Below are 14339 nucleotides of genomic sequence, written 5' to 3' on the forward strand. Positions count from 1 at the left end.
TAACTCACATCTTCCTAAGCCCATTAGGAGTTTGAGTCATGATGGAGTTGCTGCATCACTAATTTATGTTGATTTTAAATTTGATCATGTAGGTAGCTGCAGGGTTGCAACAGTGCAAAAGACTTCACGAAAATGGATTTTAACATCCTTATTGACACTAATTACTAATAATAACATATTCTCTGGGACAGTTTCTAGCCCTGTAACTTTGCAAATCATGTAAAACATACAGTACATTTAATTGAAAATAGAAATGTTTAATTTGTAAATATTTGCTCATTTTGTATTTGATGTCAGTTTTATGTTTCAAAAATGTTGGGACAGGAGCATAATTACTACTGTGCTGCATTAATATCTTCTTTTTACAACACTCTATGAGCATTTAGCAACTGAGGAGACTAACCGCTATAGTTTTAAAAGAAATTCCTCTTTCTTACTTGGATTTCAGCTGCTCAACAGTTTGGGGCCACTTTCATAGTATTTTTCACTCCACATTGCAGCTCATGTTTTCAATAGGTGACAAGTCTGGACTGCAAATTTAGCACCCGAACCCTACAGAGCAATGCTGTTGTACTAAATGTAAGATGTGGTTTGGTATTGTTTCCTGAAATAAGCAAGACTTTCCTTGAAATAGAGATCCTTTGGGTGCAGCATATATGGCTCCAAAATCTCTGTATATTGTTCAGTGTTCAACCTTCACAGATGTGAGTTGCCCATGCCATGAGCACTAATGCATGCTCTTACCATCACGGATGCTGGCTTTTGAGCTGTGCACTGATAACAAGCCAAATGGTCTCGCTCCTCTTTAAGCATCCATTTCGAAAAGAGTTTCAATTTTTGACGACCAGCCACGAGACATTTTTCCACCTCGTCTCAGTCCACCCTAAGTAAGCTCAGGCCCAGAGAGGTTGGCAGTATTCCTGGATCTCATTTATATATTTACTATTTGTTTTTTCTTTTTATAAAAATCTAGCTTCATTTAAGTCTTGTTTGATCTAATACTTATCTAATATGTGATCTAATAAGTTAAGACTTCAAGCTCAACTCAAAGTTTGAGTTGAATTAGCTTGAAAATATAAAACTAGAATATTTAACTTAATATGAAAAATACTTCCAGATTCCACAAAAGTCCTGAATGAGAATGTACTGTGCAGTATTGTTTTTTTTTTCAGCCATGTTTCTTGTGCATTTTTGAGACAGTGGAATATTGTGGGAAACTATTATTCCAGGAAAAACCAAATCCTCTCTGTAGAGACAATTGAAAATGTGTGTTGTTGAGAGGAAATGATTCAGTCTTATTAATATCTTCAAGATTATTCATAGACCAGTGACAGTGAGGTTTCTGTCTTTGTCACAGCACAAAGACTAGCGCATGCAGCTCTTCAGCGTGTAGTTTTCTTGTCCTTGAATTGGCCTTTGTATGTCATCGTTGAGTACAGTGTGCAGAAACATGGAGACAGGTGGAAGTTTTATGCAGATGAAGCAGCACAAGGTGAGGTGTTGCTATTTTGGTGGGAACAGGCTATTGGATGTTGTGCTGAAAATAGACGTCTGAGGAACAGGTCTATTTTCTTGTGGTCTGAAGCGGGTGTTGATAAAAGTGCAGCGTTTAGAAAGACCACCCAGCATCCCACCTGCGATCACTGTACTGTAGTGTATGCACTTATATTATATCTATATAATGTGTTTTGTTTCATTCATTTCATTCTGAGGTTTTAGTTTTCATTGTTTGATTTGATCATTTTATTCTTCTTTATTATTCCTGTGAAACCAGGAACAAACAGGTTTATCTACTTTCCATTTTTCCCTAGAGAGAAACTGAAGACTAAAGATTTTAACGCTGCTTGGTTGTGATCTTAAAATGCTCAAGAGACAGGACAGGTTTGTGTGCTGCTTGGAGGAACTGAAGAAAAAAAGGAAATCAAACTGTCAAAATTTTTCATTAGGACTAAATAATTTCTGTCCACAGCCCAATAATGTGCTAAATAACTTGTTGGCAAGAGATCCTATATTAATTGGTTACATAAAGATGTTAAGTCTTGATGTTGTTATTATTTAAAGCAAGAAGAAAAACATTTTTTAGTTCCCTCTTAAATTCTGTTCTCTACAAAATAAGTCCATATATTATATTCACTTAATTAATGTCTCTTGGTTTTAACACAACAGCTCTCAACATAATTATCCTGGTCTGACTGGGGAAATTAGAGACTATTACACATTTTTTGGAGTAGACATAATCTCACATAATTGTGAAATATTACGTCTCTGTATAGCTATAATGTTGTTATAAAGTTTGCTCTGTGCCATAAGCCATACAAATAATGCTGTTTTATCCTCATACAGCAGATGGAAACACCAAATACAGTAAACGTACGCAGTAAATGTCTTTTTCCTCTTATCAGAGCTACCAAAAATGGAAACGTCTTTCTTCATGTTCAAGGTGTAAAAAACAGTGAGCTTCTAGATGCCTTGTTTATCTTTACTGGCAGTGTGGGTTTAACATCAGGGGGAGATGTAAAGATTCAGGGAGGAAGTAAATACGATTACCACACTTTCAACATTGGTGCATGAATCTGTTAAATTGCATCAAGATGTTGCTCTCAAGCTGGCACTCACCTCTAAATAACTTTGATTTTTATTTAGCTCAGATCTAGTGTCAATGTTGGCAATCGGACTAAGCAAAATATTGACTTGAGCAGCAGCAAAAGACTTGATGCAGATAGGAAGCTTTGTGTGATACCAGTTCAGTGTCTGTCTCACTGATCGTGTCAAGTCTGTGTGCAGCAGATGAGGGCAAGGATCACTATGTGGAGGAGTCAGAGGTGACTACGTGTGAAACAAGGGCAGACGAGTCAATTCCACTTCAAAAGCCTGTGACTCGTGCTAAACTAGAGGCCCGCACAGATTCGCTTCAGGTACCACACACTCAGTACTCCACAATTGTTGCCATCAATATTCACGATGTTGCTGTTTTGTGACTGAACACTGACAAGCTTCACGCATTAGCAGCCCTGTGTTTAGCTCAAGGGGAGATTCTGAGGTGTGTAATTGTTCCTGCAGGGAAAGACTCCAGCTCGTTCCTCTGGGCTGTTTTTCCGAGATGGGAAAAAGCGTATTGACTACATCCTGGTTTACAAGAAATCCAGTCCACAAGTGGAAAAGAGGTGCACATTTGAGAAGAATCTGCGTGCTGAGGGCCTGATGCTGGAGAAAGAGGTAAGAATTATTAATCTGCTTTTTAGATTCGGGTGGACTGGATTTATCAAACTCCTGTGTTTCTATTTTTAATTTGAAAGCCCTCCTTGACGAACAATGACATCATGTTTGTGAAGATCCATGCTCCTTGGGACACACTTTGCAAATATGCAGAGCAGATGAACATCCGAATGCCATTCAGGTAAAGAAAGAAAGCATGTTTTGGCTCCATGACTGGCAACGTCATCCAGTAGTTCTAACTTGTCTTTTTTCCCTTTTTTAAGGAAAAAATGTTATTTTACAGACCGGAAGAGCAAAACTTTGCGCAGGTAAGTGGGATTTTTTTTTTTTTTTTTGATATCTGTTGGCAAGAAACTGGATGCTTTGTCAGCAGCTGAGCTGTGAGGCTTCAGTAATGTGAGCTGTAGATGTTTTTTTTAGAAAAAACGATCAGTCACCTCAGTGAAGAATAGAGACAGAGAAGGTTTGAGTCAGGCTGCAGTTATCCCTTGTAACCTTGTAACCCATGTAAATACTATTAAGTAGTCAGAATTAGTGAAGTATCTAAACTACTTTGTGTAAAATCGTAATATTTACAAAGTCTGGGATTATAATTGAACTGGGAAATTAATGACTGCAGGAAGGGTAGCAGGAGTAATTTCAAGTTTTTAAAGTAAAAAAATCTATAATTAAATGCAGCACTAATTTTTAATGTAGAAAACGAGCACATGTCATGTTTGTTAAAGCACATGAAATTAAACTTTTGACCTTTTCAAAAGCACAACATCCCCCACATCAGGCACATTGTTAAGATTACAATACAGTAGCTCACCCACATTGACAGAGCTTTTCTTTAAAACTCTTGTACTGTTTCTGAGAATTAAATGGAGCTGCACAGGCTTATTTGCATGCTATTTTTAGAGGCACCCTTGCTTTTTGATTTGATGTTCGGGTGTTGTCCAAGCTCTGCACAGGACTCCTTCCATCTTTTCTTCTTAAGGGAATTCAGATTTTATTGCAGCCTTTTGTGTTGAAGACTAAAACATTTTGTTAACATACTGCATGCATATTTTCATAGAAACCATCTTATGGTATGACTGCCGTAGAAACAGAACAGACATACTTTACAGTAGACGATGGAATGATGGAAGATTTCACAGATGAAGGAGCTGGCATCGTCGATCAGGCTTATTTTGTTTGTTTTTTTACATTTATATCATGTTTACATATTAATGGTCATGCTTGAAGTAAACACACACACAGATGACAAAATCACACAGACAAGTATCACTCGCCCACCTGTCCTACTGAGAACAAAGCACTTCAGATCTTGTGTGAGCGAGATCTTCATCATTATGAAGAATTGAATCTTTATGTTTTCCTCAGAGCATCTTTCGCTAAGCTGTTGTTCTTAAAAGAAAAATCTACCCTAGACTAAATAGGCTTCATGTGTTTACTAATGGCCTGTCACTAACTCCTGTCCCTGTAAAGCTGAACAAATGGGCCGTGTGCAGGTGGTGACGGCTTAGTGGATAGCTTAGTTTGATATCGTTCTGTACAGTAACTGTCCATTTCACAACAACATTCATAAAACGCTCTCTGCCAACACTGTGTTTTCCCTCAGAATTCCCATTTATATTCATTTAATCTTTATGAGAGCAGCAGCCACACAAATTAGTCCACAATCTCTGGAGCAAATCTGGAGAAGCAATGAGAAAAGATTATGAAACCAAGTGATTTATAACCACACAAACAATATTGTTCTAGGGATAGAAGAATGAACAAAGAATATTATATCTCAAAAACATTTGCTGCAGACATTTTGTGCAGAGGATGATTTGTAATAACTTTGACCTCTTAACTTTTCCTTTAGCACCACCATTAGATCAGAATTTCAGTTTATCCAACGTTATTAATTACTAATAAATGAATTAACTAATGTTAGCACTCCTACACCAGCTATGGTAAGCATGGAAAACATTATACATGCTAAACATCAGCATGTTAGATTGTCATTGTGAGCATATTAGTGCACTGACATTAGAAAATAGCTGCTAATGTGGCTGCAGGCTCTTAAATTGATTTAACATCAAAAGGAGATTTAAGTTAGAGAGTGAACTGGTGCCTTCCGACTGATCCTTAATGACAGCAATATCAAAAATCAATTCTTCTTGCTGTTGGATTTATTTATCCTGGATCAGTGACTCAGTGGCTCATGAGTCATAAGCAAAGTGAAAATGAAAAATGATCAGCGGGGTGCCTACATGTACTGTACAAGGCGTGTGTGTGTGTGTGTACGTGTCTTTAGTGAGGATGAGGTGATACAAGGTTGTCAGGGTGACGTTAAGGGAAAAGGTTTAGAGCCAGTGTTCCACATAAAAGAAAACAATCTTCATGTTAATCTGTGCTCTTAAGCCGGTTTCTCTGCGTGTGCGTGCAGCAGGTTTCATCTGAGATGTCGTCAAATCAAAAGCTGGTTTCCCAAAAATCCCATGAAGCTGGACAAAGAGGCCTTGCCTGACCTGGAGGAAACTGATTGCTACACAGCCCCCTTCAGCAGAGCACGCATGCATCAGTAAGAAGAACATGTACATATTCAGTCACACACAGGATCACAGTGTCACATAATGAGCGTGAGTCTGTCTCAGTCTGTAAGCTCACATTCGTCCTGCTCTGCATCCCTGGTTTTTATCACATCATTCACATTTATTCATTCATTCATGTCCTGAGCTCTGGATGCAGAACTTGGACTTGAGGAGATGAAATTTGCACCATGAAGTCTTGTATATTTTAAACTTTTGAGACCAGAACGACAAAGACAAGTTGATCATGAATAAGATAATGAACTAAAACAGCAGATGTCCATGAAATAATTAGATGTCTCCTCCATCCTGTTTTTTTTTTTTACTTTCAGAGCTTCTGTGTGATGAAAGGCATCATCGAATGTGATTTGTCTGTGAATCATTTCCACTTTTCCTTTGCTTGTCAGCCTTGACATTTTTTTGGGAAATAATGATGCTGGAACGAACATAAACTCTTTTTAGCTTTGATGAACTTCACGTTGTGATATTAAAAAGCTGTTCCAAGATGAATAACTAAAGGAGTGTGTTGTTGTTTTCTTCCCAGTTTCACCATCAACAACAGAGAGACGTTCTTCTCCAATTCCACCCGAAGCAGAATAGTTCATCATGTCCTGCAGCGTACCAAGTACGAGGACGGAAAATCGAAGATGGGTAAGATGCTGAACTCACTACTTTCTCATCCTGCTCCTGAAATACAAATATTTATTGCAGGGTCATGTTGTTTTGTTCAATTGCTCATTTTTATTTATTAATGTACATACATATATCCATCATGACCTATTTAAAACTACTTATTCACAGAGAATAAGGCAGATTCTACACACATCTATTTTCCTCTTTGTTGATTTTCCAGTTTCATTCACCAGCAACTTTAGTTAACCCACTTGGAATCGAGCCTAAATGATTAACTCCAATTAGTAGCAAATGAACAAAGGACACAGAATCAATCCTGGTTTTCGTTACTAGATTTTTCTACATTAGTCTGTGGTTTTATTGTCTGCAATAAAACAACTAGACACATCAATGAGATTTTGTTGTTAATTTTTCACAGTGTGATTGTAGGGCAGTGGGGAAACCATGCTTTTGTTTTTTTTGTGGGGTGATTAAACGTGAGCTACTGCTGAACTGTGGCTGATTCCTCTTTTCCTTCTGGGTTTTGATTTATTTATTTTTTTGCATTAGCACTTACCTAACTATCCACTACTGATCTACTGTCGTGTCTGACGTCTGACGATATGTTTTGCTGATTTTAAGTTTGGCCTTGAAGGGCTGGAACAGATTCCATATTAATATTTTAATACTCTTGACCACTCTATTCCCAGCAAATGCGATCAGCTCCACCCGGAGAGTAGAAAATCCTTTTTAAATCCATATCTCTCTGTTTCTTTTAGCACACTTTCTACAGTTTCAATGGGAATAAATTCACTATTGTGCAGTGAACATAGCTCTTCATTGATTACTGCTTTACACAGTACAGTACCTGCAGCCACATTAGAAGCAATACTTTACAACCTATGTCATACATGGTACTAGAACCAAGTAATTAGAATTCCAAAAAATGGAGAAGGTTTGTTTTAAAGTGCTCGCAGCTGTTTGAAATTTTAACCTTAGTGGTTTTTGCCTCTAATGTGCTTGTCTAATGCAGCTTGTTCGTTACATAATAGAGTAAATTGTTATGACTTTGGAAGAGTGTTTTAAATCAGTCTCTCACCGGACCCCACTCTCACTTATGACTGCTGAATTTTTAACGTGGTGTCCTTGTGCTACTCCAGCTGTTATGTGTTCACCCTGTGACATGACATGCTTTGTGCAACTGTAGGTATCAACCGGTTATTGGGCAACAGCACATATGAGGCTGCATTTCCTCCACACGAGGTACTTTTATTTGTACACAGATTAATACGCACATTTTCAAATCGTACAGTTCCTCCTGTGATGTTGATTTTTCTTTCGGTTTGTCAGGGTGGTTACAAGAGCAGACACCCAATTAAGACACACGGTGCTCAGAACCACAGGCATCTTCTGTACGAGCGCTGGGCTCGCTGGGGCATCTGGTACAAATACCAGCCTCTGGACCTCATCAGGTAATCAGCTTTGGAGCAGAAATGCTCCAGCACAAGCTGTTTGTGGGTATTTACCTAAGCTCTAGTGTCCTGGCTATGAACCCTGTTCTGTCTTTGCTCCTTTTCAGGATGTGTTATTTAGATAGAACATAAAGTAATGCAGTTGTTTGTTTTGCTGCATGCACTGAATATTAAGTGATTCTGATATTTGTCTGTTGTCTGCACAGACTTGTTTATCACTCCTCTGAACTGATACTATATTTGGTGTTTAGTTGCATTGACACTGCTGCATTCTAGCACTATCCATTGACTTTTAGTAACAGAATTATTTCACATTCTGACTTTGTAAAGCCACTGTTTGTGCAGAGCTGGATGTAAGAGAGAGTGTATTTTGTATAAAGACTGGAAGCAAGGGGCGATGTACTCAAACAGCATGTTTATACTATATTATATGTAAGTGTTTATGTTTCTGGATTAAACAAATGAGATACGACATCTATTTACTTTGGCCTCTGTGCTTCTAGTCGTCATGCTAAATTAAACCAATAGCCTCACAGCTTAAGCTCCATTTTAAAGCACAGCCTTAAATTTTAGTTTTGAATATTTTAGTCTTGAATATTCCAGTTAGCACGCTCAGGGTAATGAACATATTCAGGTCATGTAATTATCATATTGTTTTTAAGTTGTGATATGTGATGTCATGTAACACACGTCACAACCATATCACAGATTAACTCCACTCGACTGGATTTAACTAATAATCATCTCAGATTATAGGTGAATTTTGACTGCTCTGTCTCTCTGGCAGGCGGTACTTTGGTGAGAAGATAGGTCTTTACTTTGCATGGTTGGGCTGGTACACCGGCATGTTGATCCCCGCCGCCCTGGTTGGCGTTTTTGTCTTCCTGTATGGTCTCTTCACTATGGACTCCAGCCAAGTCAGGTCAGTGCACACAACCAGGACACCACTGAAGGCACTGCATTTTAAAACGTACATTTTGGATTGTTACTGTAATTTTCTGAGGCTTGATTCATCGTCTCAACAGTAAAGAGATTTGTGAAGCCAACACCACCATCATGTGTCCTATGTGTGAGGAAACCTGTGACCCATGGACACTGAGTGACAGCTGTGTCTACGCAAAGGTCAGTGCAGATCTGACATATATCCCAGCCTTTCAGCATGTTAGTATCTTAGACTTTTTCAGCTTTTTTGCAGTTTCCAGTCTGTGCTAAGCTAACTGGCTGCTTGCTGGAGCTTCATGTTTACTTTATAGGCTTGGAAATCATATTAGTCTCTTCATGCAACTAACAAAGCAAATAAGCAAACTTAAGGCTGAGAAACTTTGATTTTCTCAGAGCTGTTGAAATTGAAAATACACTGCCCCTCCAACAAAAAAGTCATACACTCTAATATTTCGTCTGACCACCTTTAGCTTTGATTGCGACACTTATTTGCTGTGGCATCGTTTCGATAAGCTTCTGCAATGTTACAACATTTGCTCACGTCCAGAGTTGCATTAATTTTTCACCAAGATCTTGTATTGATGATGGGAGAGTTGAACCACTGCACAAAGTCTTCTCCAGCACATCCCAAAGATTCTCAGTGGGGCTGAGGTCTGGACTCTGTGGGGGCCAATCCATGTGTGAAAATGATGCGTCATGCTCCCTGAACCACTCTTTCACAATTTGAACCTGATGAATCCTGACAATTCATTGATGTAATAACCTGGTCATTCAGTATATTCAGGTATTCAGCTGACCTCATTCTTTGGACACATAACATTGCTGAACCTAGACTTCACCCACTGCACCAACCCCAGATCATAGCACTGCGCTCTGTGCACTGTGCATCACTTCACCCGCCTTTCTTCTTACATCGCTCCAGAGTCCAATCTTTATTTTGGGCTCTTTATGTTTTTTGCCAATTAGTCTCACTGACAATTGGTTTTCATGAGGCTACATGGCTGTTTAGTCCTAATCCCTTGAGTTCCCTTTGAATTGTACGTGAGGAGATGCTCTTACTTTCACTATTAAGCATAGGCGTGAGTTCTACTTATTGTTATTTTACAATTTGACTTCACCAAACATTTAAGTGATTGCCGATCCCCATTATCCTTACAGTTTTTAATAAGATGTTGGACAGTTCTTAACCCAATTGTAGTAGTTTCATCAATCTCCTTAGATGTCTTTTTTGCTTGATTCATGCCAATAATTTGACCCTTCTGAAACATCTTTTCCATGACCACAGCATGTGTCTTCCAACATGGCTGTTTAAGAAATGAGAAGCTACTCACTGCATCAGTTAGCATTAAATAACTTGTTACCAGCTGAAACATAATCATCCATGCAGTAATTATCCAGTGGGAGGCTCTTACCTATTTGCTTAGTTAAATCCAGGTGGTGACCTTTTTTTTGGATGGGCAGTGTATGTCAAAGATGTAATTTTATCAGGTGGCTCTCATGTTCTGTTTTTTTTAGAAACACTCTTGTGTGCTTGTTTTTCTAGGTGACCCACCTGTTTGACAATGGTGGCACTGTGTTCTTTGCTATCTTCATGGCTATTTGGGGTAGGTGGAGGCTGCTTTTGTGTTTCCTGATTTAAAGAACACTTGTTGTATTACGTCAACTATGTTTTCCATTTGATACAAACCCCTTGTGAAATTTAAATCTATTTATACAATAGTGTGTCAGTGCTCATGTTTGTACTCTCCACTGAATTCCTCCAAACACATTAAGCTTTTCCATCTGAGAAATATGTAAGTGTATGTATATATACACCCTGCAGTGCAAATACAGTAGATCTTCACTCTGTAATTCATTTGAGAGTAAATCACGATCAGGTTTCTCTGACTGAATGTCTGCAGTTACACTTCCAGCACCATGCTTATGTAATTAGTTAGGTAATTAACCATTTCTTCAGAGGGAGACGTATCATTCAGCTGTCAAGCGTTGCAGAATTGCAGAACAATTCCAATATATTACAGCTATGGTTCCTACAGCTATAATGTCTTTGTAATGTAAAGTGTGAGCATCAATGTGCAGGATCTGGCCCAGATCCATCTTTTTGCCAAAGTGATAAATAATCACCTGTGCCCAGAGGGAACAGTTGGCACATTGTGTTCTGTGTTTGGGCTAAATGAAGGCCAAGGAGAGCTGGAGAGCCGGGGGAGGTCCGGCCATCCTCGCTGACTGAGGTCTATAGTTCTGAATCCTGCATGAAGGATTTTGGCAATGTAAGACTAAAGTAGCAGTACTGCACCACTGAGTGAGTGCACTCTAGGTCTAGTGCGTGAGTGTGTGCGTGCAAAAGAGAGATGAAAAATTGGTTAGCCCAAGGGACCAAATGTAGGCATCTGAAAAGCCTGTTTTTCTCACACTTTAAACAAAAGTGGGTCAAGCTATATTAAACTTCAACATCTTTAACAGCAGTCAGCGTTGTTCTGACGGAGCATTTACATTCTGTGAATGTTTTTAAAGGCTGCATTGCTTCTGTGTGTCCCATTTACCCTGTCTTTACCACTGCAATAATTGTGTTTTGCTATAATCATCACAATAACACATGTAGCCCTGCAAGAAATTATTATTTCAAATATTTTTTCTGTCTGACCAATAGTCTAAAACTTCAAAATATCCAATTACTACTAAATATGGCATACATTAACACTCATAACTGAGTAGCTGATGCTTTAAAATGTATATTATTCTCAATCATCTAATTGATTCATTGAATAATCAATTAGTTCTACATATGTAATATGTTGGATGTCAAAACCATTTATGATATAGCTGCATTGCACTCGGTTTTCTGTCCTTCTCAAAGATGTATTATGTGTATGTCTAGTGAAAATTGACAAAAGGGCTGAATGGCAGAGATTTAATGTGTTCATAGATCACACAGGACTCTGATGTCATTAGTTTTGCTAATTCCTTTGCATGTATTGGACCACAGATTGTCCCTGAAGTGTGCAGTGTTGTGTATCTGTAATAACCCAAAAAACATAAAAGTTGTTACAGAAAAAGATTACAAACCTAATTTCAGCTGTATTCAGCTGCTCCTAGCACTTGCTTAAGTGGGGTTGTTGTGGTTTTTACATAACTCTGTATACAGTAGGTCTTAAACCTTAAACACTGTAAAGTGCCTTGAGATGACTTCTGTTGTGATTTGGCACAAATAAATACAAATAAAAGTGAATTGGATTGATTTGAATTCTGCCCACAGAAAGCTGTACTTCAGATGTGTTTTAATATAAATGGATCTTGTCTGACAAATACATGATTTTAGGCTGAAACATTGTTCGAGTTGCTGCTGCCACTTTTTATTGACGTCCACAGGAAACAAAGGAGTGTATGAACTGATGGATGTGTTCAGTTTTCATAGTGATGGATGTGTTCAGTGTTTATAATGAGCCCTGCACATCACAGCATCCTGTGTTTCACTCAGGATATATAGTATGATGTGGCGTTTGGTTCTGCACTGTCTCACAGCAAGTGGCATCATTATCAATCACACTGTGTGTTACACATCAAAGCTGATCAATAACGTGAACGATTCCCAATCTCGCTCCGCAGCCACAGTATTCCTGGAGTTCTGGAAAAGAAGGAGAGCAGAACTGACATATGACTGGGATCTCATTGATTGGGAGGAGGAAGAGGTATGTCAGCAATATCCTCAATTACATGTGATACTGTTTGATTACCTCATGCAGTACAGCTGCTAAATTCACATTACATGACATAAAAAAAGAGCTGTTGTATCAGCAGGCAGATACAGCTACAGTTCAGTAGTTCATTCTGTAATTTGTGTTGTTAATCAGGAGGAGCTGAGACCTCAATTTGAAGCCAAGTACTCGGGAGTGGAGAGAGTCAACCCCATCTCTGGCAAGCCTGAGCCTTTCCAGCCCTTCTCAGATAAACTCAGTCGGCTCATGGTGTCTGTGTCCGGAATATTCTTTATGGTAAACCCTTTGATCTTTGAATAATCTGCCCTTTTGGGATTCAGGCTCAGAATGAGCTCACCGTTATTTGTGTGCCACCTTTTCAGAGCAGTGTGTTAGCTGTGGTGTAACATCTCCCCCTGCTGGTAAAATGACTGTATTTAGAAGCAACACTGGATTTCTGATGGCCTAATTTAGTTGTTTACTGATAACATATGAATAATATGTTTTTAGTTTGTGTGAATTGGTAATTGGTTTCTTAATTCATATTTTTTTCATTGTAAATTATAGTTTATGGTGTTCATCTCTGCTTCTGTCCCCTGTGCTTAGATTTCCCTCGTCCTGACAGCTGTGTTTGCTGTTGTGGTTTTCCGCCTCATTGTGATGGAGAAGTTTGCTTCCTTCAACTGGAAATTCGTAAAGAAGAACTGGCAGTTTGCAACTTCTGGCACCGGCGTCTGCATCAACTTTATGATCATCATGTCTCTTAACGTGGTGGGTGTCTGGACAAGCATCGTCTGGCACATTTACACACTCTGTCAAACAAGTATTTCATGAAACGTGTATTTATAACTTTGTGCCAGGAACTAGCACATCTGCACCCAGAAGCTTTTTTTTTTTTTTACTGAGGTTTGTGTTTGTCCCTCTTTAGTCTTTTCCTGTTGATGATTATGTGTGTTATCATCTTGGCAGGTGTATGAAAAGGTGGCCTATTTGCTGACTAATTTAGGTGAGCATTGTCCACATGCTGCATGCACTGATACCTTTATTATTACCACTCACTTTTCCCATGGTTGGCATGCATTTATCTTCCTCCCTGTCCACCCTGCAATCTGTTTTTCTTCCACTTCAGAGCATCCACGGACAGAGTCTGAGTGGGAGAACAGCTTTGCTCTGAAGATGTTCCTGTTCCAGTTTGTTAATCTAAACAGCTCCACATTTTACATTGCTTTTTTTCTTGGAAGGTAAGCCAGCTGCCACGAACTTTACAGTTCTGTTTATACTAAAATTAATGAGCGATGCTGCAAAGATGTTTTGTTTCAAACTGCAATGTCATGAGATTTGCCAATACTGTTTCTCCACACTACATAGTTATTTTTGGACCTCGTCCAGCATTAACAAAATACTGTCCTGCATAGATAAATGACTAAGCTGTGGTTTATCACACATAATTAGGAGCTTGAAGTATCCTTCTTTCTGATCTTAGTTTATTAGTTTTGCTGTAATTGAGTTTTGCAGCTAATGTTGCCAATCTCAATCTGTTCAGGTTTGCTGGCAGGCCTGGAAAATACAATAAACTCTTTAACCGGTGGAGACTGGAGGAGGTGAGTAGAATTAGGCATCACCATAAGTGGGCGATTATTGCAGCAATGGCTGGGCTAATTACTGACTTCTGTGTTAGGATATATTTAGCATGTTCAATTTATTCATCTTTCGCCTGTAAATTACTATGTGAACCATTCAAGTTCCACATAATTACTGGGATTTTTAGTTCTAATGATCAAATAACAGAATTGGATGGTGTGTTCTAGCATTGACTCATGACTTTAAATTATGAAGAGATG

General features: G+C 38.7%; 1 protein-coding gene across 1 annotated transcript in view; it reads left to right on the forward strand.

Moving 5' to 3' along the window:
• Window positions 1-14339, forward strand: part of ano3 (anoctamin 3) — a 28045-nt gene that overhangs the window by 7823 nt on the left and 5883 nt on the right. The window contains exons 3-19 of the mRNA XM_026365342.1: window positions 2785-2915; window positions 3061-3216; window positions 3297-3397; window positions 3480-3524; window positions 5636-5770; window positions 6322-6428; window positions 7597-7652; window positions 7740-7861; window positions 8649-8783; window positions 8887-8983; window positions 10347-10407; window positions 12410-12492; window positions 12655-12795; window positions 13105-13269; window positions 13468-13504; window positions 13628-13739; window positions 14042-14099. Of these exons, the coding sequence (XP_026221127.1) occupies window positions 2785-2915; window positions 3061-3216; window positions 3297-3397; window positions 3480-3524; window positions 5636-5770; window positions 6322-6428; window positions 7597-7652; window positions 7740-7861; window positions 8649-8783; window positions 8887-8983; window positions 10347-10407; window positions 12410-12492; window positions 12655-12795; window positions 13105-13269; window positions 13468-13504; window positions 13628-13739; window positions 14042-14099 (1742 nt within the window). The remainder of the gene's footprint in view (window positions 1-2784; window positions 2916-3060; window positions 3217-3296; window positions 3398-3479; window positions 3525-5635; window positions 5771-6321; window positions 6429-7596; window positions 7653-7739; window positions 7862-8648; window positions 8784-8886; window positions 8984-10346; window positions 10408-12409; window positions 12493-12654; window positions 12796-13104; window positions 13270-13467; window positions 13505-13627; window positions 13740-14041; window positions 14100-14339) is intronic.

This window comes from Anabas testudineus, chromosome 6, assembly GCF_900324465.2.
Source record: "Anabas testudineus chromosome 6, fAnaTes1.2, whole genome shotgun sequence".
Taxonomy (NCBI): domain Eukaryota; kingdom Metazoa; phylum Chordata; class Actinopteri; order Anabantiformes; family Anabantidae; genus Anabas; species Anabas testudineus.